At 39.8% G+C, this 26,887-nt stretch overlaps 1 protein-coding gene across 2 annotated transcripts; it reads left to right on the top strand.

Moving 5' to 3' along the window:
• The first annotated feature begins 1,361 nt into the window (after nucleotides 1-1,361).
• Nucleotides 1,362-26,802, top strand: unc119b (unc-119 homolog b (C. elegans)). 2 transcript variants are annotated; one of them, XM_061739706.1, is made up of 5 exons: nucleotides 1,362-1,779; nucleotides 20,470-20,583; nucleotides 21,203-21,296; nucleotides 21,400-21,572; nucleotides 24,852-26,802. In XM_061739706.1, exons 1-5 carry the CDS (start codon nucleotides 1,494-1,496, stop codon nucleotides 24,962-24,964), a joined length of 780 nt encoding a protein of 259 aa, XP_061595690.1. In that variant the 5' UTR covers nucleotides 1,362-1,493; the 3' UTR covers nucleotides 24,965-26,802. The 2 variants fall into 2 exon arrangements, with proteins under 2 accessions (XP_061595690.1, XP_061595691.1); XM_061739707.1 differs by having other exon boundaries at nucleotides 1,366-1,779; nucleotides 21,206-21,296.
• The last annotated feature ends 85 nt before the right edge of the window (nucleotides 26,803-26,887 follow it).

The raw sequence follows: 26,887 nt of genomic DNA, 5'->3' as shown, positions 1-26,887 counted from the left end.
TGACCAGACCAGACCAGACCAGACCAGATTAGACCAGACCAGACCAAACCAGACCAGACCAGACCAGACCAGACCAGACCAGACCGGACCAGATTAGACCAGATTAGACCAGACCAGATTAGACCAGACCAGACCAGACCAGACCGGACCAGATTAGACCAGATTAGACCAGATTAGACCAGACCAGACCAGATTAGACCAGACCAGACCAGACCAGACCAGACCGGACCAGATTAGACCAGATTAGACCAGATTAGACCAGACCAGACCAGATTAGACCAGACCAGACCAGACCAGACCAGACCGGACCAGATTAGACCAGATTAGACCAGACCAGATTAGACCAGACCAGACCAGACCAGACCAGACCAAACCAGACCAGACCAGACCAGATTAGACCAGACCAAACCAGACCAGATTAGACCAGACCAGACCAGACCAGACCGGACCAGACCAGACCAGATTAGACCAGACCAAACCAGACCAGATTAGACCAAACCAAACCAGACCAGACCAGTCCAGACCAGACCAGACCAGACCAGACCGGACCAGACCACACCGTACGGTGCGCGTCGCCGCGTACCCTACGCCGTAAGTTCTGCGTTGGTGTAACGCAGAACCATAAATCAGCCTTTAACGTGATTTAACGTGATTTTACGGGATTTTACGGGATTTTACGGGAGTTCTGGTGCTGATCTGGTCACTGCAGTAATAAGGTTCCAACTACAGGACTGTCTCAGAAAATTAGAATATTGTGATAAAGTTCTTTATTTTCTGTAATGCAATTAAAAAAAACTAAAATGTCATACATTCTGGATTCATTACAAATCAACTGAAATATTGCAAGCCTTTTATTATTTTAATATTGCTGATTATGGTTTACAGATTAAGATTCCCAGAATGTCCTAATGTTTTGAGATATGATATTTGAGTTTTCTTAAACTGTAAGCCATAATCAGCAATATTAAAATAATAAAAGGCTTGCAATATTTCAGTTGATTTGTAATGAATCCAGAATGTATGACATTTTTGTTTTTTTAATTGCATTACAGAAAATCACAATATTCTAATTTTATGAGACAGTCCTGTAAATGTTGTTCATTGGCAATCGAGTTATGATGCAGCTCAGGTGATATTGCGGAGTAATCCAAAAGTAATGTAACTAGTTACTTTCCACAACCAGTAACTAAGAAGTGTAAGGGATTTTAAAAAGTAACTAGTAATATGTAATGGATTACTTTTTTGAGTAACTACCCCAACACTGACCAGACCAGACCAGACCAGACCAGACGCGCAGCAGAGGCGCAGACGCGCAGACGCGCCGCCGCTCGCACGCAAGCGCGTCTGCACACACTGTTGGATCACAGAGACGAAGCGGATTTCAATTAAGCACCGGATAACAGAGAGCAACTCTGCATCCTCCTCCAGGGAGGAGGAGGGGGGGGCAACAGTTTCCAGTCTTCGAGCGCCCTGGGTGAGGAGGGGGGAGGAGAATGAGCTATTCCTGTACCAGCAGAACCAGCCAGGACCCGTCGAGCGCTAAGCCGCCCGCCGGCACTGATCCAGCCAGACGCGGCGCAGGAACCGACGGCGGCACGGACGGCTCCGGCAGCAGCAGCAGCAGCAGCAGCAGCAGCAGCAGCCAAACGGCGGAGATGAGGGTGAAAAAGGGCTGCAACTCCACCGACGTGGGGGTCCCGGTGACCACGGAGGAAGACCTGCTGTCCAGCCCGGGCATCACCCCGGAGGACGTGCTGGGCTTGCAGAAGATCACCGAGAGTAAGTTCACTGCTGCTGCTTGTGTGAGAAACGGGGACAAAGATGCTGAAAGGTGACAGCTGCTTTTATGAGTCATGCATCACGTCATTACGGTGTCTTCTTATTTATGTAATCCATAGGCCCTGTTGAATCACATGATAATACATCAATGTTACCAACTTATCAGCAGATCTGCGTCAAGCTCTCTCCCCTTTGACATCTTTATGTCAGCCTGCCTGGTGAGCACGGAATGAGATGCGTGAATCGCACTAGTCCAGTACTGAGCTCAGCATCACCATGCAGCCTGAGTAACCAGGCTGCAGGGACTGATGGAGGAGTGAAGGAGTCCCGGAAAATTCAGATGACAGTTAAATGCTTCAAGTGCATGACTCACTATACACGTTTTTACCACAGATCCAACCCTGAGCAGGATTCTTTCACTTCATGGTGATATCACTGAGAGGTGCACAGTGATCATCGTGCATCGTTTCAAACTGGAAGGGGTTCCTTTGCTTGGCTTCACATGTAGTTCAGGGCAAATTAACACTTTTGTGGTTTGTTTTTATTTTCTTAAATAATAGAAACAATATGCTGTGACATCGAACAAGCAGCAGAATCACACGTACAAATACTCCAGTACAGATCAGGGTAACATTTATGAAAAATAGGAAAAGGTTTAAACAAATATTATGCAGACGAACAAGCCATGTTAGTGCTGATGCGTTTGTGTTATCTGAGCTGCAGAAACAAAACACAGATGCACGCACAAAAACGTTTCCAAACAAGATAACATAAGCACAATGTGTTCACATGTACTTCTCATTGTCTCCTGTATGCATAAGTCAGGTGATACGTTTGACACATTACATGTATCTGACCTCTTCATAAGGTCACAAAGAAAACTCACCATGTCTTATTACTTAACCTGTTTTGAGTTGAATTTCACTTGAACAGGCCTATCCAAATTAAATCAACAATATCTCCACAATTATAAGGACAATATGCATAATCTTGGTCTAAATGGATAGCTAAGACCTCACAGCATACATTTCCAGTGTCAGAAAAAATTATGAATGTTCACATGCCTGAGCAAATTGAGATAAACCAAAGAAAAAAGATGACATTTTTATCCTTGTCTAATTTTTTCTATTTTTTTTAGTTTGCACAGTGGAAAACACCATGATAGCAATGCCTATAATTATAAAGACACCACTGCCTGGATTCAGCAACTCCTTGACTACAACTGTACCAACATGTACACGAGAATAGCTTAATGCAGCTCTTTCTTTCATTATATCACACCCTTAAATCTCCAGGAAGCTGCCACGAACCTCTTATGTACACAAGAACACTCACATGTAAGTTAGTTAACAGGTGGCAGAAGGGCGTTTGACTATTTAAAGGCTGCTTACACAACAGGTACATTACATGAGTGTGATAACATGCAAACACGCAGCAGGATTTGCTTGGAGCTCTTTAAAAAGGTGGTGCTGGCATGTAAATCCTCCATCTTTTGCTTTATTTCCTGTTGTCTGGCTTTTTTTATTTTGTATATCATAGTTCCATGTGTTAGTAATAAAATGAGGACTCAGGTTTCGTATTTTCTTGAATATATGCTGGAAAAACCCAAAACATTTCAATCTTATCTTATTTATATCGTGTAGGCCAAGGGAATTCAGGAAGGTAGATGTGTGATGAGTGCCCACTGGTCCACTGCAACATAATCACAGCTTATGGAGCTCCGAGAACATCCTTTTGGCTCAGTATGTTTTTACCCAGAACCAGTGAAAAGTCTTGTAGCTTCTGTAAACTGTCCAGTTTTAGAAACACTACTCAGAAGTAGGGCTGTTCGATTAATCGATTTTAAATCGTAATCGCGATTATGTAATTAGAACGATGCTAAAACGTGAAACTCTTAAAATCGATTTTTCACCACTTTTTTTTTTTTTTTTACCTTGTCTGCACACATATTAATGATTGATACCATATTAATGATTGATGGAAATACCTCTCAATACCTGCGACAAGTGCCCCATCGGAGAGGCTCTTTAGTGTAGGAGGGGGCGTTGTAACATGCCACCGGGCATCCCTCAAGCCAGATGCGGTAGACCGGCTCGTGTTCCTTGCAAAAAACTTGCAAATGTGAATAGCAAATGTAATGACTGACATTACACACCTCTACCTCCTTCATGGGTTGCATTATTATTTAGCATGCAGAGACCCAGTTTAGTTTAATTAGAAAATGTCTTGTTTTATTTAATTGGAAATATAACTTACTGTATGTTTGCAAGTGCTGATTTGCTGATTTTTTTTTTTCAGAGATAAAACTTTATATTTTATTATATTTTTTAAAACTTGTTTTCAACTTATTTTACAGAGTTTTGCACTTTATTCATTAATTTTTGATTTAATAAGAGCAAAGTTTGCACTTAAAGCCCAATGGGGCAAATGTTCAATAAAAAAACAGCATATTTGAAATAATTTCTTTGCCTTTTGTCAATTCACAAAATAATCGTAATCGAAAATCGGATTTTGAGAGAAAAAAAATCGAGATTTTATTTTTGGGCAAAATCGAACAGCCCTACTCAGAAGTCAGTTTATCAGAGTTGATCATGCGCATCTTGATGAATCGGTCACCCAGTCCAGACCTATTACGGTTTTGGAAACTCTCCCTTTCCTCTCTGGCGGCGTCATCGCTGGAGGCAAGAAGAGGCATGTGTGAATCACCCCAGCAACGTAGATACAAGCTTGAATCACTACGGCAACGTGAGGCTTCTCCCACTCGGTTACGGCCAGCGGAGCATGCTTCTCTGGTCTCCCACACACTCCCTGGTCCCTCTGCACACCCCCCCCCCCCCCCCCCTCTGCTCTGTCAACACTGTAGTTGTTCTGCACCTCAATGGACAGAAGAGGACCCCCCCACACACACACACACACACACACACACAAACACCTACCAGCATTTCTGGCGCTCAAACAAAGCAGGAAGCAAACGGAGCTCTCTCTCCCGAGAGGCTACAGAAGTCGAGTTTTGTTTTGCTGGCACCTTTCTTATTCTTTTGCACTCACAAATTCTCAAGTGGCTGAAATTGATTTCTTGTCTAAGTGGTGTGATACACCGCTGATGCCACTCGGCACAGCTCAGGCTGAGATTGAGTAACAAACTTTCTCTACTAGTCTCCTTCCTTTTTGCACTTCTAAACAAAAGCGTCTACAAGATGAATCAAAATTTGCATGGACAGACGGTGTTTCCTGCTCAGTTGACTCTAATTCTTAGAGCTGTTTTTGTTGCATCAGCGTGGAGCGTCTGGCCTGTTTTTTTATAGGGATGTAACTGAAAGGGGATGAAGAGAGCTTTTGCTACTTTTATAGTCACATTTTCTAAGAAATGCAAAACATGTTGCGGCATTTCGCTTGAAATCATGATCTTGTCTCAAAGGCTATCCGGTTTAAAGGGATTGTGACATGAAAAACACATTTTTCTTGATTTTTTGTGTTTTGTTGGGTGTCTTGACATCAATTACACCCAAAAAACAACAAACTTTTAACATTCAGTGTATTGTGTGCTTTCTGGGATTTTCCGCATAACTATGCAAAAACGGCGCACCTGGTTTGGTGGCGGATCGTTACGTAACGATCCGCTAAATCACCGCCCCCTCCACCCAGCTCCCTGCCTCCGCTCCTCTCCAGCGCACCATAAAGGCTGATTTATGGTTCCGCGTTACACCGACGCAGAGCCTACGGCGTAGGGTTACGCTGCGACGCGCAACATACGCTGAACCCTACGGCGAAGGCTCTGCGTCGATTTAACGCGGAACCATAAATGAGGCTTAACACGGAGCTGTTTAGAGCGTCTTTTGTTCTAATCACCGGAGGAAAACTGCTAAGAAGGCCCGCGGCCACTGACTGGACTTAAGATAAGGGGACAGTGCTGCTTGCATGCCTTTATTTTTATGATTGTTTGCTGTGGTTCTCCCTGCTGCTCTTCCGTGCATGCTTCGCCTGTCGCTCTCCGACGCCGCTGTGAGCGTATGGCTGGAGGAGGAGGAGGTTTGGAGGAGGAGCGGAGCAATGATTGACAGGAAAGGGGGAAATGGAAGCATTTTTCACGGCGCAAAAAAACACTGTAATAAAAAGCCAGGAAAAGAGTACTAAGAGTGAAGTTTTTCTTGTTACACTCTTTTAGACACATTTGAGGGATGTTGGCCAAGACTTTTAATAGTGTTAAAAGCATGTTAAAAATGATGTCACAATACCTTTAATGATTTTCATGAAGAAAAATGACAAATAATGAAGACAAACAGTATTGAAGCTTTGATTTTGTTTGTAAAATGCTAGAAGCAGGAGAAAAAAATCCACCGTAGTTTCCCAGAGCTCACTGTAACTGTATTTCATCATCTTTGTCTTAATCCTTCGTGGAGAAGCTGCATTAGATTACGTCATGCTTTAGAGGGGGGACAGTATGTTAAGCATTTAAGCTCCACAACTGAATTTTTGAGGCAGATCTAAAGGAGCTTGAATAGGAGGTTTGACTCTAAAAGATATAAGATCCTGGAGTAGGGCTACACATAATGATTGTTTTAAACTGTTGATTAATCTGTCGTTTATTGAGGAAATCCTTTCTTCGTGTATAGAATGTCACGGATTAATAAATGTAGTCACCAGTTTACGAGAGACCGAGGTAGCAGATAAAAGCAAGCAATCTTAGTTTTATGCATCTGATATGAGCTTTTATAACGTTTCTTGCTACATGCTGGCTAACATACTGTACAGCATATTATCACGCAAGCATATTGCTTAATGTGTTGTTTCCACAACACACTTATGTTCCTAACACGGATGCTCACAAGGCCGTTAATGACCCGCACATTTGACTCAGATGTGTTGGAGCAGGGAATCCTCTAAAATGTGCAGGACTGTGCGTCCTGAGGACCAAGACTGAGAAACACGGTGCAAACTGAGGGCGCAGGAAGCAGCCGTGTTGCAACACCATGACAGAAAGGTCAGGGGTGTAAAAAACTCCCATGCAGCTGCAACACAACAGATCAGCAACACGTGCTCTCGAAAATCAAAATGCTCACATCTCAGCTGGTGGCTGATGTTCATTTAAATTATGCTAGAATTATTGAGTAGAATGTGATTTAAAAACAACACGAAGGCTTAGGGCTGGGCGATATGGACCAAAAGTCATATCTAGATATTTTCTAGCTGAATGGCGATACTCGATATATATCGATATTTTTTCTGTGCCATAATTGGCGTTTCCCCCAAAGCATTATAGCATAGCATCTCTGTTAGCTTCATTTTTTTCTGAGGCAAACCCTTAAAAAAACAGTCAGTTTTAATACAAAGCCTCGTGCCAAATGTCACACAGGTTCCTTTATTAACAGAGGTCTGCACATTATCAAAATGTATAAAACAAATGAAATAAAAATAAACTGCCTGCATATATAGAATAAAAATGCTTCTTGAATAAAATAAAACAAATATTCCTTTCCTGCATAACAATTAAATTAAAATACACTGTGAAATTAATACAATGTGGACAGTAACAGGCAGACTTTTCCACTGAGGTTGACAGTTGTGCAAATAACAAAACATTTGTGCAAATCTCAAATAAAACATTCAAGTCAATTTGTCACAAAATAAGCTATATCAAAATCATATTTTTTTTTTTTAATTATCGATATAAACGATATTGTCTCATACCATATCGCGTTTGAAAGTATATCGATATATATTAAAATCTCGATATATCGCCCAGCCCTACGAAGGCTCATGTAAACTGTTAACTGATCATTATTTATGGCCCACTAGAACTGTGTGACGGTAACTTTTTGTGCAGAGACACCGACATCTGTGTGTAATTTCTCTTTCTTCTCATTTTTAGGCGGGGAACAGGGCTGGGGTGCAATTTTGTTAACAGTGGGGGGGCGATATGTTTTTTACTTCCTTGCCTTACTGATATGTTCTCTTTTTTGTCATGGCAACTTGAAGAGAGAGTGTAAGGAGTCAGATGTATCGCTATAGTTACTAATGTTTGAATGTGATGACATTACATTCGGTCTATAGTATTGTAAAATAACTGTTGCTATATTCCACAGAAGTATTATCAAGGATCTTCCAATGTGATTATTGATGCTTTGTGTTTCCAAAACGATGCTTACCTAAACTTTATGTATTATATTGTGCTTGGCTTCTCTCTTGTAGTATGACACTGCTAAGTTGTGTGTTTTTGCTTTTATAACTCTTGCAGGCTCACTTTAACAAAAGCAGAAGTACTGAGCAGAGCACCATATTTCAACATGTCACTGTGTCTGTCGGTCGTCTGTCGCACCGTCACCATCTCACTCATCATCCCCACCCATGCAGTCTCACAGCTTTGAATAACGTTAACGGATGAGACTTTAAAAAAAGAAACACAGATACAGTACTACCAGAGTTTTGAGCTTGTGACCAAAAGCAGAATATCAGTGATGATCAGTTTCAATAAAAGCTAGATCTTTCAAGAGTTTAAATAATCCACTTTGGAGCTGCAGCCTTACACTATTGGTGGAGTGCTGATCTGGTGTAGTTAAAGGATTTGCACTGTGAAGTTAAACGGGGCATCAGGTGATGAAACAAGGTCAATGTAGCTTGAATCAGAACGGTTTTAAAATAAGGGAAATCCTAACCCACATACCATCCATTTTTCAACTAAGGGCTAAGAAGAACTGCATATACTTCTTTCAGATGGACTATTTAGACGGGATATTTCTTCATATAGCAAATGCTTTCTTCAATGCCACAAGTTGTGAGTAGTTACATCTAACTCCTGCCGGCCACAGCCATATCTGCCATACCTGTTCTCGTCCTTCATTACAAAGCGGACATCTTTACGTTTCCAGATAGCTGAACAGAAAAAAAACACTGTCATTATTGGTTATGTATTATATGATGTTATTTTTCATAGCAATGGATAAAATGCTGCTCTTATTTCTGCCAAAGCAGAGATTGGCTTCAAATGTTATCCACAGTTCAAGGAACATTATGCATAAATAATTGCCATAATTAGATTTCATTTCCAGCTAAGAAAATGCATCCTAACATATTGTGCCACTCATGCAGTTTATTTATTTTTATAGCAGACATTCAGGAACATTTTTTAGTCCTCCAGCACATAAATTAGACTAATTATAAAGTAATCATGACATGACATTTTGATCAACTTCCCTCTGATTTGGTATATTTTACCACATGATATAAATCTTTGCAACATCAGTCTCTTTGCTCCAACCCTTTCCTTTCAGCACATGTAGTGAGTGCAGAACTCTTCATTCACATCTCCCTCACTGCCCCTCGTGCCACTGATTAGTTGGATTTGCCTCCATAGGAGAAACCAAACTGGATGAGTTCCTCCCATCTAACTGTAAGGATCATCTTAGGCACCATCTTCTTCTCATTGCTCAGTTGTATTTACGGTCTGCCAGTCCCATCAGATGGTGGAAGAAGCCAAACTGTGGGGTTTGAGAGACATTCAAAGTTCAAGATGCAGAAGCTCCATGTTTCTGCATCTTTAACATCTGCATGTTCCTTTACATGTTTCTGCAGGTCAGACAAAAAGCTGACGTGACTGATGAGGCAGTTCATTCCCTTTTTTCTGAGCTCAGCATTGCAGCACATCACTGGTAAAGCAGATGTGTCAGTAGTTGATTGTATCAAAGCGTCACATTTCAGCAGCATGTTCAGTCGGAGTTACATTTAAGTCAGAACAAATCTAGCTGGTATGTACAGCTGCTGTTTCTATGGCTTAAAGGAGCTTGAGGCATGATTGAGGCAGGATTTATGAAAAAAAATTGTATACGTTTTAAGTTTTCTAGTAATAATGTCAGATGAAGCGTTCCAAACCAAAAATAATGAGCCCTCTAGTGTATCTCTCCATTGCCTTGAACAGGCTGTGTGCTGCAAAATGTGCTGCAATTCGGAGGCCAAATTTCCCGCGCTGTCCTGCGGATGTGACGTCACATGACGCTGCATGTGCGTTCTCCCCGTTCTCCCGTGCCGGCTTCGCTGTTGGCTGCAGTACCCCCAACGGCCTTCGTGGCGAAGGGTGGCGCTAGAGAGTCTCATTTCTTAAAAGGAGCCTAATGCTCCTTTAATCGCTCAGGAACATTTAGTTGCAGCGATTTGACATAACATTGGTACTTTCTGTTCAGGCATGTCATCTTCTTCCTCCTCTTTAGAATGTATTATAGAGAAGGGCAGTGAGACTTCATTTGAGCTGTGCTGTTTGGTTGATCAATATTGAGATCATAATTATTATGACAAAGGTTTCAAACCTTTTTTTATCATCTGTCATTTTTATTTCTTTTTCGAAACAATATTTAAACTTCTGTACATTATGAGGTTCAAACTGATTTTCTTTCATGTCATATCCTTATGCAGACATTATGTGGTATACGATCAAGTTTTAACAGGACAAGAGCAGCTCAGGAGTCAATTGTTTGTACAGAAATAGACCAAAATATGCAAAAATACAAGTGTTTAAAAAAAGAGAAGGAAAGGAAAAAAAAGATATTTACAGCAATTTTTGACTTTAAATTGTGGCCAATATCTATTTGACTTCTTTTAAAATGAAAATCATTCTGTTATTCTGTCCTCAATGTTAGTTTTGGTTGTTAAATTGATAAACTAATTCCTTGATTGAGAGCTATTAACCTTGAAGTGACATAAGCCCCTTTCACACAGAGATTCCGCAATATTGGTGTAAAGAAGTCCTGCCAATACGCCGCCTTTGTTGGTTCACACAGAACCATACAACGCCGGCATAACGCCGCTCCCGTCTGTAAATTCACACAGCATGCCGGCGTTCCGCAATCAGAGGCGTGACGACAGCGTCAGCGTCTAGTGGCATGCCGGCATGCCGGCTGTGTCATTCACACAGACCCCGTTTCGGCTCTGTGACTACCTCCGCTGCCGGCTTATTGGTGGGGCCACTTGGCCCCCCCATTCCGCCTCCGTGACTTTCACACAGAACAGCGAGGCGGCTTAAAGGCGCAACGTTCCCGCCTCGAACTGGCTGTGTGAAAGGGGCTATAGAAGTGGCTTCATGTTAACATTAAACAATCATATTGTCTATAAGTAGCAGTTTGTTACATTATAATTAAGGGCATCTTGTTTGCAGACAGATAAAAAGCACTAGTAGAAACCTCAAGTAAGGATGGATCCAGCAGTCTGCAGCTGAAGTGGGACACGCTGAACTTGATCTCATTATCAGTGTCAGCTGTTATTTTCGCCAGTGTGCATGTTGTGTTTATAAGCCGTTAATATGGTTTCATGAGCCAGTGATCTTAAACCCTGATGCTGGAAGGTTCCTCAGATCTGTCCTGTGATGTGCCAGGATGGACGGAGCGAGCCGTTTGCACAAACCGACTCTGTGCTTTCACTCAATGTAGGTCAGTTTGTGCATCCCTGTCTTGTTCAGCTGTGGGCCAGCTTGCCAGTCTGACTCTGCACTGGTGTTTTCATCCATAAAAACACACAAGCAGACTGCTGGATGAGAAAGAAAGGTTTGAAAAAATGTCTGTCTGTAACTGAGTAACTGGCATTTCTTTCTCACAGTGTGCGCTATTGTTTCAGTTCACTCTTTTAAAAACTGGATGCTCAACAAAACAAATATGGTTTTTAAATGTGGTTCAAACCTGTTGTAGCATCACTGACAGCCGTTTTAAAACAAAGTTTTAAATAATTGACTTTAACACAATCCCACAGACGCTTGTGAAACTGACGCAAACCTTTAGCCGTTGATTCTTTCCTTTTGACATGAATTTATTTTCTACATTGAGCATTTGATGCATTTGGTACAAGTTTCACAGGGGAAGTGAATATCAAGTTTCACCAGGTCAACAAGGGTTTTGTGGTGAAAAAGCACATGTGACTATCAGCAGCGCCGAGTCCACATCCTGTCTGATAGAGTCCCACATTTGATTTGCCTTTCAATTTAAGAGTTCAGTTGCTCAGATTTCTACTTTCAGTCAGCGTTTTGTTTGTTTGAGGTTTAGAAGTGCATCATTAAACATTTAAAAAACTATAAATGTTTAGGTTTATCTGTTATTGATATTTGGAAAAGGTTAAAAAATGTGCCGCCTTGCATTAAACTGACTAAACTGCAGGTGGCGAGTCCCGCTCCCACCACAAAACACACTAAAACACACACTCGGTAAAGTCTCTTCCTGAAATACATCTGACTCGGGTTGAAGAAAATAAGCAAACAAAAAATACACAGATCCATAATTTTATTTCATTGCCACGTTCTCAAGCACCCTGAGGTCCAGGGGGATTTGACCTGTTTAGGGTTTGGGGAGGGGGCAGCTCTGGCTGCTCAGGACACAAATCCAGGGACTGTTCTAGATCATTCAGCCCTGAAAGAGTCAAACCATTTTACTGTCAGAGACGCCCGACCTGCCACTTGCTCATTAGCCAGGTGCACCAATTATACTCAGCTGCAAGTATTGGCAGTAAACTCTGCATGTGCACCTGATGGTGTTTGAATTTGCTTGGTAATGGTCACCATCAAGGGAGTCTGCATAACATTTACCGCAACTTGCTGACACTGAAGTTTGAAGAAGTAACTTGCAGATGATTTCCTGTTTCCAGCAGCTGAGTGAACGCTCAACGGCTCTGCTTCGAATGTTTCATTTCATTTATTGGTTCAAAACCATCGTGTAACAACGTTAACTCTAGTATGAATCTATGTCTCTATATACAAATAAACATACATACACATATACACACATGCATACGCACACATTTTGAACATACAGAGTCCCTTGTAAATAAATGTATATAAATAAAAAAATCTATTTTAACTGGATGTACACATACATGTCTGAAAAGGGCTATACGAACAAGTACAACTTATGTTCTGGGTCTCTGGAAAGCCCCTAGAGACAACTTTTGTTGTATTAGATGCTATATAAATCTAATTGAATTGAATTGAATTATTTAATCCTACCCCTTCTGCAAAGGGGAGTTTTTACCTGCCATTGTTTATGTAATAATTGCTCGGGGGTTTATGTTCTGGGTCTCTGGAAAGCGTCTAGAGACATCTGTTGTATTAGACGCTATACAAATAAAGTTGATGTTAGTTTACTCATTAAATCATACTTCAATGCACGCTTTCAACTTAAAAAAAACAAACAAGTGTGAGTCTAACACCAGCGAGCACACGTGCTAACTCTGCATGAAGGTGTTAGCGGCACACCCCAGAGTGACATGATGAACTAGGCCGGCCGTGTCAGTGGTTTGTAGCCGCAGGTTGTCCTCGGATGGGTGTGTGCACGTGTGTGTACGAGAGGCAGAAATAGACCCCTGGTAGCAGATCGAGTGTAATTTCCCACCGACAGGCAGAGACACACAAACACCCAGCAAGCACTTTGTCTCTAATGAAGCTGAATTACAGATATTAGTTTTATAGGATTTCTTTAAGGGAGCTCAAAGATGACAGTTAGCACTAAGTTGGCAAAAAAAGAGAAAAGAATGAGGTCGATACTAGCTGTGGGACAATGAGATACACATGTTGCTGATCTCCTATTAATGGTGCTTCTTCTTGCACATAGGGATATTTAAAGTTTTAGTCCAAATGAAGCCTCTGCTGCATGTATTTGTGAGTGTTTGACTACTAGATTATATAGATGTTTTGAATAAAGCAACGTGTGCAGAGCTGAAGAGTTTGCAGAGCTCAGCACTCAGACTGACAGAGGAGCAAAAGCATCATGCCGTCAAAGTGAATCCCATCATGTACGTCAGGAACTTTCAGCTCACGCAGTAAATTCATTTGACAACTTGTAGGAACTTGATCTGGGATGTTTCATCCATAAACATGAGAAATAACATATGGGGAATGTTGCCACTAATCCTGAAGGTCTGGAAGCTCGAGCTCCTGTTTAGTAACATAATTAATTAGTCACACTGCTAATCTAAATTAGCAGTATTTTCTTTTAGCGGCATCTTTTCATGTTAAAGGAGAATGAGGCAGAATTGAGGCAGGATTTATGAAAAAAATTCGTATACGTTTTAAGTTTTCTAGTAATAATGTCAGATTAAGCGTTCCAAACCAAAAAGAATGAGTCCTCTAGTGTATCTCTCCGTTGCCTTGAACAGGCTGTGTGCTGCAAAATGTGCTGCAATTCTGGGCCCGAGTTTCCTGTGCTGTCCTGCGGATGTGATGTCACATGAAGCTGCATGCACGTTCTCCCCGTTTTCCCGTGCCGGCTTCACTGTTGGCTGCAGTACCCCCAACGGCCGTCGTGGTGAAGGGTGGCGCTAGAGAGTCTCATTTCTTAAAAAGGAGCCTCATGCTCCTTTAACAAACAAATATAGTAGCAAAAAGCATGAAGATTTGCAGAAGTAGGACCCAAATGCAGCTTTTTTTAGAGGCAGGATTAAATAAAAATATGCACCGCTTTAGCAGAGCAACACGAAATCAAAAACGTCACACTGAAGAGTGTGATAACATCAGGGGCAACAAAAGAAGCACTACTGACCAAACAATATGCAAAATGATTTAAAAAAAAACTAGCAGGGAAGGGTGGATAAGCAGGATAATATATAGACACAGGGACTGACTAGACCAGGTGTTAACAATCAAGACAGAAGAGAACAAGAGAAGTGAAACAACTCACATACAAGCAATAAGATTTTCAAAATAAAGCAGGAAGTCAGGGAAAACACGAAGCATGAGTCCGAAAGCCAAAGAAAACCAGTACATCCTAATAACTAAACTATCTAAACAGTATAAAACCTAAACCCATAACTAAACAAGAAGCTGATCAAGATTCAAAATCCAAATCCCAAGATCATGACAAAGAAGTAGCCAATATGTTGATATCAAGCAAAAGAAGTTGCAAAAGGTATCTTATTTCTACATCCAGCAGATGCAGACAAGCATTTACATTTTATTTCTAACCATCTCTGGATACCATTTGGTGCTGAGAACAATCATAGTACGGGATGATTGAGCTTCTTTTCTGAGATGAGCACGACTGTGTGCAACCAAAAACAGTTCTTAGAAAACGGAGAGCGAGTAAAGCTGTGATTTTATGACCCAACAGCTGCGCAGTGAGATGAAGCTCTGTAAAGCTGCAGATTGAGGTGATAATTCTCTCTGGCTTCATCGCTGCACGTCACCCCTTTTACATTTTCATCTAACGATAACACAGTTATTGCCAAATATCAGACCCAGTGTGCCCTTACATTCCAGCAGTTCACATTGCAGTGATGATGGGTGCACACGTCCAAATACTAGACATCTACAGTAGTTGGGTCCACTGTCTTCACGTTGTTGAAACTGTGATTATCAGCAAGTGACTGGGCAAAGCAGCTGACGTCAGGCTCCAACATATCATTTGCAAGGCAAGGAGTTGTTGGGTATGAGTTTAGAACAGCTTGTGGGTTGACTGGACGGTCAGAGCTACCATCACAAGCAATTAAATCATTCAACAGACGCCTTTTTTTTCCACTTTTTTCTTTGAGCAGGCAGATGTGGTTGGTTTGCCATCAGCTGATGCAGCAGAAACACTGCAAGTGTGAAATGAAGTTGTCCATCGGCACAAAAACACTCACAGGCAACTGCAAATCTGTTGGAATCAAATGAAGACAAACAAACATGTAATCGAATGCACTATCAATCATAAATGCCTCACACTCCTGCGTACGCTCAAATATTCAATGATCCTCACTCATATCCATGAAATTAATGGTTTTCTTATGAATTGTTTGTTTGCCTTCTGTTTTTGTTTCTGTGATCTGATGGAGCTGGAGCAGCATTTTTTAAGAATAGATGTAAGTTTCACATAGCAGAGGTGTCCGATCAGGCAGGAAGCCGAAAGGGTCTGCTCTACTGGGAAACTCTAATAAGTGTTGACACTGCATGGTAAGGACAGGAAGGATTAGGGGAATAAAAATAACCCACTTCTCTTTCTTACTGGCTGCTTGTGTGGATGTGCTTGTCCTGTGTCCGAGGAAATGGCTCTTCTAATTCAGTTCTTTGTGGAGCTTTGTGTCAAACTGAAGGAGATCTTCAGTCCGAGAGTCAGGTGTTCAAAAGTTGATAATAGCTGCAAAGTTAAATGATCAGGACAGTACTCGCTGTTGTTTTTTCCCCAAGGCTATTGGGTGTGTAGAGTGAATATTGAGAGGATGTTTTCAGTTAGAGCTTTTTTTGCCTATGTGTGTATCCTTTATGAGTATGTTAGCCAGTCAGTTTTTGCAGAACTTTACTCACCCAAATCTACAGGTATGCTGCCTTGTTATTTGCCTTTAGCCAACATATCTGTATTATTTGCAAAATGCAGCAAATTCAGAATGATAAAGTTTTTAAAACATGATTATGAGAAAATCAGTGAAGCTACATTTTTAGAGCACACATTTAATTCAAAATAATTCAAAATTTAATTCAAAATTATATTTATTTATCACAAAATTTCCATTACTGGTTCCCAATTAGAGTTGATATTAAAGAAAACACATTTTCTGTTTGCTGTGAAACAAATGATAAAGACAAAAAAAGATGTATCAAATAATACCGAACTGCTCATTGCACCCATGTTCAATTAACTAATTTACCTAATTTGTAAAGTTTCCTGAGGAAAGTTTAAAATCTTAGCAAAGGGGGACCTGGACAGCTCAATGGGTTGGACGGGCACCTAGCTCTCGGCTTCCTGATATGGTGTGGCGTATGTGCAAACGTAACTACGCAGTCGCTTACGTACCCGAACGTAAACCACGCAGTGACGTAGCAAGTGGTGTCCCAATCCCTAGGGAAGATTACAAGGGCCCTACCACTTGTGGCTTCATTTTTAGGGCTAGTGGTAGAAAGTAGGGGGTGTATTGGGTTGGCCCTTAGAATACAGGCCACTAGTGCCAAAAAAACCTTCTCTCTCTCCACTGGTTTATGAATCCCTGACATAAACACATGTTTGTTTGTTTTAAAACACAGGTTATTGAAATCCATATAATCACCTTTGTCACTGGTGTGTATTTATAAGAAAATAAAAATAATACATTCATCAGAATTAGCGGACAATCTCCCCTTCTCAACCAACTTCCCATCCCCACCATATCTGAGCAAGACAGGTCCTGAATGGACCGAACACATTTCAGAGGCTATAAATCACATGATAGGAGGGAAATCGGCAGGTCTGGATGGACTCTCAATCAAAATTTATAAATTATTCAAAAACAAATTGATAAGTCCATTGAAGGACATGTATGAAGAAGCTTTCCGGAAAGGTACCCTGCCGCCCTCCCTTAGAAATGAACTTATTACCTTAATATTAAAACCAGACAAATCTCCTTCAAGAGGTGAATGTTTTAGGCCTATCTCTCTGTTGAACTCGATACAAAGATAATTGCTAAAGTTTTAGCTTTGAGGCTTGAGAAATGCCTCCCATCTTTAATACACACTAACCAAAATGGATTCATAAAAAACCACCAGGCATATTATGACATCAAGATTCATGTATTCTGTCGCTGGATGCTCAAAAGGCATTTGACAGAGTTGAATTATCAATAGTAGCCTACTATTTGAAGTACTCCAACCATTTTGGTTTCGGTGTTCACTTCAGGCAATGGACCTTGTTTATACTCAGGACCATATGCAGAAATTATGACCAATAACTCTATCTCCAATCCATTCAATCTTCATTGTGGAACCCGATAGGGTTGTCCCTGGTCCCCTCCTGCTTTTTACTTTAGCGCTAGAACCCTTCGCCATCTCACGCAGAAATCACCATATTGATAAAGGAATTCAGGCAGATGCAGAGCATCACATAACCTTGTTCGCAGATGATACCTTACTTTTCCTGACAAACATGGAACAGGTTACCGAGGTGATCAACAGCTTTGGGAGGTTTACTGGGTACAGCGTTAACAAAGCTAAAGACCACATCCTATTGTCCATTATCCATTTATGAATGCGCCTCAAGGATTCAGATATCTTGGAATCATTATTTCTCCCAATCTAAACTCACTAATCTCATCCAATTACGACCCAGTTATTTCAAAAGTCAATGAATCTTAAATGAATGGATCTCACTCTCCGTGTCTGTGATGGGACGTATAAGTGCTTTCAAGATTAATGTCCTTCCCAAATTTCTTTATCTCCTTCAATCAATTCCTCTCCTCCCTCCTCAGTCTTTCTTCCAAGATATGAAAAATAGGCGCCCAAGACTCTAACTTACAGTACACTACTGTACCTCCCATTTCACAGAGGAGGCCTACAGGTACCAAACCTAATGTGGTACTATTGGGCAGCCCATCTAAGAGCTGACGGTACTTACTTACGGTACTCACATCCAGACTTACCTTGGGTAAAAATGGAAGCATTGACCACAAGAGGGTTGGCATTCAATTCATATTTGTATTTTGACTCTCTTAACAGCTACATACACCATTTGTTAGAAACACCTCGATGGTATGGCATAAAGCTCATAATGCCGTTGGTGATAACCCACCGTTGGTGATAACCCACCATTGTCCTGCTCCGCACCCATCTGGGGAAACGCAGAGTTCGAACCCAACGCAGAAGACTTAGGGTTCAAACACTGGTCATACAAAAGGATTAGAGGGATCTTAGTTGGTGATAAACTGATGTCCTTTAACAAAGTCAAAGATAAATTTAACATTCCACCATCACACTTTTTTAAATACCTACAGCTGCAAAGCTTTATTCACTCTTATTCATTTCACAGGTTAAATCAATCATCTAACTGTTCCCCTTTAACAGTATTAGAACGGTTAACTACGGCGCGTCAGCAAAGTATAGGCCAGATCTCGACACTTTGTACTATAGTCTCAACTCATTATAAAGTGTAATCTGATTTAAAGAGGAGGTTGTGGCATGAGGATTTACAGGAATGGGTCCGGGAGAGTAACCAGAGCCAAATATGCTTAAATATGCTCCCTGCTTAGGGGAATGCCCACAGATTCAGGCTTTTTGATTGGAGGTGATGGACATGATATTGCATGTCACAGGGATAAATCTGTGAATGTCTGTGTGGCAGGGTGGAGGATTGGGCGTGGTCTGCGGGGGAGCAGCACACAGGTGGCGTCTGGTTCAGCTGATTGGGCACACCTGTGCCCAATCAATCTGTCCACCCTGCCTGGGTACTTAAAGAGCGGCTGCACACCAGCAAAGGGTTCTGCTCGGAATAAATGACACAGAGCAGAGTGCTGGTACTCGTCTGTGTGGTATTAAAGAACCAAAGGTTTCTTCACGAAACCCCGTGTGCTCTGTCCTGTCTGGTGACCCCCGGTAGCACGAGATTGCTACAGTCTGCTAAATTATGCATCCTAGGAAGTTTTTCCTGAAAATTGTGAAATAAGCAAGGCAAACAAGAGTATGATTACATTATGCTTGCTACAAACAAACCATACCATAGCCAAATCCTGGAAACCCACCACTCGACCAAGTGTTTGGCTTACAGGAATGTTAAACTTTCTTGCACTTGAAAAATTAACTTATATTATAAAAGGTAAACACATCATCTTTGATAGGATATGGAGATCTCATATAGTATTCTTAGAGGGGAGGAAAGCATTAGAAGCATGCTGGCCTTGAATGTTAATGTCAACCTTTATTTGAATGTATGTTTTGGCTTGCTGATTTAATAAGTTGTATATTTACTTTCATGTACGTTTCTGTCCTGGGGACAATTATTGAACCTCCAGGGACACTTAAAAGCAATTTTTGCTTTGGACTGTGTCCACAATTCACTCCGTAGGCCATTATTTTAGTAATTCAGCATATTTGAGAAGAACCTTACTGTGATTGTTCTGTTCTGCACCTATGTTGTTATTATGTATTTGTTTCTCTCTGTGGAAAATTGATATAAACATTTGTTAAAAAAAGAAATATGCTCAAAGGCTCAAAGCCTCTCCAATAACTCTAGACTTAAATTAATACAATATAAGTGGATATTGAGAACCTACCTTACCGCAGCAAGGTTGAATAACTTTTATCCAATTATTCCAGACACGTGTGAAATGTCAAACTCATAAAGGCACTCTCTTCCATTGCATCTGGGAATGTGACAAGATGCAGACATTTTGGAAGGAGGTCATACATAGAATTTCCCAAATAATTTCCAAACCCATTTCTATCTACCCTAGAATTCGTACTTTATGCCTCTAACCTGAAAATCTTGCACAAAGTTAAATTGATTGATCTCTGCCTTGTCCATTCAAAACGTCTCATTGCCTTTTATTGGAAAAATATTTTATGTCCCCCTATCAATCATTGGCTGAAGGAATTATCATCCTGGAAAAAAATGATTTATAGTGTCAAAAATAGACTGTGAATTTTATCAAATCTGGGGCCTTTTCTTACCCTTTCCTGAAAGCGCGTTTCTGCAGCGTGTCCTTGACCCTTGAATCTTATAGCTCTACACTGACTGTGTAACTCTCTGTGCTGTTGCTCTGATATCTGTGCAGATGTTTGTTTTTTTTTAATGGCATTGCAATATGCCAGTAGTATGCAGTTTGTTTAATTTTTGCAATGTATGTTTAATTTATGGCTCTATGTATTTTTATTTTTTCTTATTTTCCCTATTATTAACCCTATGTATAAATAATAAATTCATGGACACACTTAAATGTGTGTGACTAGACCAAATGTTCAGAGGGCTCTATTGTGTGTCTGATGGGTGACGCCTCCCTCTCTTTTTTGCCCAGATTACCTGTGCGGCCCGGATGAGAACATTTACACCATCGACTTCACCAGGTTCAAGATCAGAGACATGGAGACGGGCACGGTGCTGTTTGAAATCACCAAACCTCCGTCCACAGGCACGTCACCAACAAAAGACAGCAACTCTGTATTTCTGTTATTTGACTTCATATGATATGATGAAAAACTGGCAGCAATAAAGAGGATTGTAACGGAGCGGTCTACATGATCTACAACCGGGGTTTATGCACCCTCTAACTAATACAAAAAATATTCATTTCATCGTGGTTTTCATATAGATTTAACCCTTTATTGCCTGACATATGAATTAACCAGAAAAAAATTAAAATTGATATTTTTTTATTTAAAGTGTTGATTATATATTGAAATCAAAAGCACTTCAAATTTTGTATTTAACAATTTCTAAATGAGTATTTTTCTCATTATTACAAATGCATTAGGTAAGTTTACTTTTTTTTAGGTTTTTGAATTTTTTGGTTTGTATAAGTATAAAACTTGTTTTTCTCTCTTTTTGATTATGGGGTGGTACAAAGGCTTCAAATCCCCCATTAATCACTGAAAACCATTAAAATATTACATAAATTATTTACAATATTATTGTTTATTGTATAGTGTATATTGTAATAAGATGTTTAAGTGTTTCCATGTGTATCCATGTTTAAAAGTGGTTTCTCTTTAATCTTTGACTCCACACAAACTGATGTCCTCCTAACTTAGCAGGTGAGAAGAGGGACATGGACCCAAACGCTGGCCGGTTTGTCCGTTACCAGTTCACTCCTGCTTTCCTTCGACTGCGACAAGTTGGAGCCACGTAAGTGCGAATGTGTGTGATACTGCTTATTCATAAAGAAAGCTTTTTCTTTCAGAGACATGTCTCACACACCCATCTCTTTCTGTTTGCCCTGGTCTCTCAGTGTGGAGTTCACGGTCGGAGACAAGCCCATAGAAAACTTCAGGATGATCGAGAGGCATTACTTTCGAGAGAATTTGCTCAAGAGTTTCGACTTTGAGTTTGGTTTTTGCATGCCGAGCAGCAAGAACACCTGTGAACACATCTATGAGTTCCCCCCTCTGTCTGAGGACATAAGTAAGTCTAGACCACATTGTGTAGTGTTTATTTTGGTTGTGGCTTTTTTTTGGAATAGTAGCATCAATGATGTGACCAGTACTCGAGTTGTAAAAAAAAATCAGGGGGGATGGTGGATTTTATCATATGGGAACAGATCATTTGTACTGATTACAAATAATATAATATATTACAAATAATAGCAGTGACCAAAACACCTGCAGAAATACTGCAGGAATGACATAGCAGCAGTTAAATGCAGCCTTCTGTAAGCTTTAAATATCCACTGGGCTTACATCAAATACATCAAAACACAACAATAAAAAACACTTTTCTGAACTTATCAATATGACTCTGTCCTTCACAGGATAAGTAAAATGGATCACTGCAAAAACTCAAAATAAGAATATTTGTCCTATTTCTAGTTAAAATGTCTCATTTTAGTAAAAAAAAAAATCTTATTACACTTAAAACAAGACTCATCACTGGGAAAAACAACAATTTTCACCTGTTTCAAGTAGATTTTCACTTGAAATAAGTAGAAAAATCTGCCAGTGGAACAAGATTTTTTTGCTTGTAATGAGAAGATAAATCTTGTCCCAATGGCAGATTTTTCTACTTATTTCAAGTGAAAATTTACTTGAAACAGGTGAAAATTGTAAAATAAGTTATTTTTCTGGTGATGACTCTAAATGTTGAAATAGCAGTAAAACCACATTCATTGATTAAATGACATAAGGGATGGAAAGGGGGGATGGCAGTTTTACAAGGGGGATGATTTCGACCGTCTTTATTTCAGGGGGGGATGCCATCCCCCCTCATCCCCCCTCAACTCCAGTACTGGATGTGACCAGATCGAGAATGAGCCAAACACACACACATACACACACTCTTCGCAGGTTTGAACCGTCTCTCAGATGCTGCTTTAGTGCGCTAATATGATCACAAAATCTGTGCAAAATCCTGCTGCAAAGCAGGTGATGGTTGACATGTTCACCATGTCTTTAGTCTTTAAAGTATTTGAAATTCCAGTGTTGGCCTGACGATGGAGCCAGATTGATGAATATAGAAGGTTACAGTTTATCCTGGGAGCATATCTGTTTTCGCTCACACCTGCCATGCCAGCTCCTGGGATATCGGAAGAAAAGTCCACAACTCACCAGTCAGCATCTTTATGACAATATTTCACCTCATTGTTATCTCTTTTTTTAATCTCTTTTCTTGGAAAATGAATTGTGCTCATAATACCTGACCAGTTAAGACTGAATATAGCCATGCAAATGAACACAAACAAAACAAAATAAAGGAGAGAAAATCCCAGTATGATTTATTTGACAGTAAATGCCAGCTCTTGTGGACTGGCTGTTTACAGACTCTGTTTGAATTATTGCATTCCTGCTGTAATCTTAACTATTCATTTGCACCCACATGCTTCTGATACCTGATTTAATTCCGACACCTCCATCCATTCTTACACTATGTTATTATGTTTCTGAGAGCTCAATATAATTTATTCTCAGTTGATATTTGTTTTTGTTTTTTATTTGCTTTTATCCAGATACTCCTTGCTGCTGTAACAATGCAAATGTTCCAACTGTGGGGTCACTTATGTCATTTATTTTTGTTTTTTTGGATCTTTATCTCTAAAAATACTTTCAAAAAAGCTCATTTAAACCCAGTCATCTTAATGACCTGTTGCCAAATATCTCCAGTAGTTCTGAGATTTTTTTGAAAGTTGTTTTTTCTTTCTTTCTTTTATTCATCTTTTCCGGTCTGCTGTTGTCCTTTCCTAACAGGTTGGTGACACCAGAGTCATAATAGTTTAGAATTTTTTTTAAAGCTTTTCATTTTTTTTTTTTTAGATTTTTAGATTATTTCAATTTAGTTTTAGTTAATTCAACAAGCGCATCAGTAGTTTGATTTTAGCCCTAACCCTAACCCTGGTTTTTGAGGTATTGACTTACAGCTAAACTACAAAAATCTGCAGTGAAAGAATCCAATAAACAGTGCAGGACAACAATCCTTGATTCTTTCTTTTGAGTAATTATATTTAGGGGGGGAAATTAATTTGAAAAAAGAAGCCACAAACATAAAAAAAATACAAGAAAATGAAGTAACTTTTACCTGCAATTGCATTTTGTTTCAGTTAGTTTTGCATTGTTAATTTTAGCTTTAGTTGTTATAAAAATATTTCGTTTTTATTTCTGTTATCAAGATATTTTTTTCACTGTTAGTTTCAGTTTGAGCTATAATAACTGTTTGGATAATAACTGACTGGCACCATATTTAAAATAAGCTTCATGATATACAGCACGGGCGTAGGTTTGGTCTCAACATTGGTAGGGACAATATAACAGCATAACCTGCATGTTCACTTTTTGCTGGGGACGGGACATTAATAAGACCAAACAGATTGGGTGAACGGGGGTCAGGGCTACATTTGTCACGAATATGAACCTAATTAATTGATAGGCTAAATGATCAATGCAAAATAAATCTGCATTGACTTATACTGTGCATAATGTGTATTGGTTCACCTGATACATGGTTCGATTCAAACCTTTGTTTTCAAAAACTACTAAAGAAACATTTGAAAACTTCCAGAATATTCCAAGATTTTATTAGCAATTTAAATTGCAATATTTGAACATAACTTAAATTATATTAAGATACACAATAAATACAAACTTATTAATAATCTCTTAACTACTACTTAACCTATATATGGAACTACATGTTAGCCTGCATTGTCCTTCACCACAAAAGTAATACATTGCTTTAATTGATTGTCTCTTTCACCTTCTTCTCCCTTATTTTCATTTCTAAAATGCATCAGTGGGTTGAGCAATTATGGAAAAAATGGTCAAGTCATCAGCCAATCAAACGTGCGTTTGAGGAAAAAAAAATGGGGCGGCAAATTCAGCAAGTGAAAAGGGGTAAATGTAAGTCTGAACATAATGAAAATAATTCACTTAATAATGGTAGGGTCAATTCTATCCTTACAACATTTGGGAAGACAATTTAAATTACCTTTATATCTGAACTCATTATATAATGCAAGTAAGGTTGGTGGGGACAATTTCAGCCTCCTGAAAAGTTGGTAGTGTTATGTCCCTACCGTCCCTATGCAAACCTACGCCCTCGATATACAGTAACTAATTTCTCTCTGATTTGGTCAACATAACGCTCCATGTTTTAAGTTCTTTATTTTTTTCGTGCTGTGATCAGCTCAGATTGATGTTGGTGTTCCTGCCCGCCGGTTTGCTCTGACAGAAGTGCTGTTTTTGTGTCTCCTCACAGTCAGGGAAATGGTCGTGCACCCTTACGAGACCCAGTCCGACAGCTTCTACTTTGTGGACAATAAGCTGGTGATGCACAACAAGGCAGACTACTCGTACAACGGCGGGACGTAGAAAAACAGCGCAGCAACGGGAGAGACAGTTGGATTTATGGGCAGGTCCGAGGGACGACCAGAGAAACATGGCGGGGTTTACATCCTGTCAGTCCAGCAGTGTGTCCCCCCTTCTTTCTCTCTTTCTCATGTCTTTTTCCCTCACTGAGAAAGTGCATCCAAGAACTGATGTATCTGCTAAAATCTGTGTGTGTGTGTGTCTGTGTGTGTGTGTGTAATACACAGAAGCCGCTTACACACACACACACATACACACACTCACACATGCACCCAGTGGCATGGCTGTAACAAGTGTGTCTGCAACATGATAAACCAGCAGGTGAGCTATTTTTTAGGAAATGTTTTTTGCTCTCGAGCCACATCATGAAGAGAAAAAAAAAAGATAATTTCTTCACATACTAGTGGAAAATATTTTTTCATCCCTTTAGAGCTTGTAAGAGGTTATAGGAACAAATCCTATATATGTGTATATGTATCTATATACGATTTGTTCCTTTTTGTTATACTTCTTTATATGAGACAGCTTATGTCTTTAGGATTCAGTAAAAGCTTTACAGAAGTGATTCCTCTGACTAGACGAGTTGGTTTGGTGAGTGTGTGTGTTTCTTGTGTTTTTGTATGGTTGTCTGTGTCTGGTAGAACTGGTCTGGTAGAAATAAATATTTAAAGTAGAAAAAAGAAGGACATTTTCTTTAGTTTGTCAGTAATGATTTAAACGGGTTGGCTTGGTGTGACCCGTGACAACATTAGGGCATATCTGTTCAGCGCATTTGCTCCAATCAGAATGTCTTTACAACCATGAGGAAACCTATAAAGGTAGCTGATCTGACATAACCACACATGTACTTTGTCATCTTTGCTCCAGCTGTACTTTTCCAGCCTCGTGTTACTGTTGTTGAGGTGATAAAGAAATGCCAAGAAAACTTTGTGAACCTACACCTTTTGTGTCTAAGTACAGAATGCTTAAAGGAATCTCTTTGTAAGAAAAGAATAAGGAAAACTTGAATTTGAAAAGGGTTTTTTTCAGACAGAATGATGTTTCAAAAAAGAAGAAGGATGGGGAATGTAGCACAACACATCACCTTTAAATTCCGTGTTATATGTGGGTTTTTTTTGTTTGTTGAATCATTCATTTCTGTCTTGGGATTTTAGTGTTGTACGTCACCAGATTTCTGCCTCTCATATGTTTCTGTGTTTTTAGTTGGACACATTTCAGTGGTTTTGGCCTGAGTATGCCGACTTGCTGCCGCTTGACGTTGTTTTTCGACTGAATTGTCTCCATATGCCTCAAAACTGTAATGTGCACATTATGCTGAGAGACAACCCGACTCAGAAGTATCCAGTTCTTCATCTTTAAATTGTTTCGGTCGTATTTGCTCATACTCTCTGATTTACCATGATGACAATTCCTTTTAGTTTGTGTGTTTGATGACTTTATATCACATCAAAATCATTTCAAAGGGTTTAAATATAATTTATTTATAAATGATATAGTTGAAGTTACTATAAGAGCTTATTAGATCCCACTTGCTGTGTGCAGATCAACAAAAGACACTGATTCAGATTTCAATTTGCTCTCATGTGATTCAGAAGTTTCATATATATATATATTTACTGTACATATATATGATAAATGATCAAATAGTTGCAAAAAGTACTGTATTTAATCAAAGATTAAACCAATTAACTTGAATGTTTTGTCAAAAATTGTCATGTACATATATGTAGGAGAGATTTATAAAGGACTGATTGTGAACCATGTATTTTCAACTCATGTTAAGTTTTCCAATGTTGGTTTGACTGAAAAAAAAAAGTAAAGTAAAGATCTATTGGACTTTTTGAAGCATCACAGCGTCTTGACTGTAATTGTGGATGACAGCGTGAAGTGAGTGAATGGATGGATGAATGGATGAATAAATGAGTA

The sequence above is a fragment of the Cololabis saira genome, chromosome 14, assembly GCF_033807715.1.
Source record: "Cololabis saira isolate AMF1-May2022 chromosome 14, fColSai1.1, whole genome shotgun sequence".
Taxonomy (NCBI): Eukaryota; Metazoa; Chordata; class Actinopteri; order Beloniformes; family Belonidae; genus Cololabis; species Cololabis saira.
Note: the sequence above shows the minus strand (reverse complement) of the source record. Positions and strands in the feature narration are given on the sequence as shown.

Coding starts and splice junctions, on each gene's coding strand:
- unc119b (XM_061739706.1), top strand. CDS start 1,494: ATGAGCTATTCCTGTACCAGCAGAACCAGCCAGGACCCGTCGAGCGCT. Junction 1,780..20,469: donor CTTGCAGAAGATCACCGAGA/GTAAGTTCACTG, acceptor TTTTTTGCCCAG/ATTACCTGTGCGGCCCGGAT. Junction 21,297..21,399: donor CTGCGACAAGTTGGAGCCAC/GTAAGTGCGAAT, acceptor CTGGTCTCTCAG/TGTGGAGTTCACGGTCGGAG.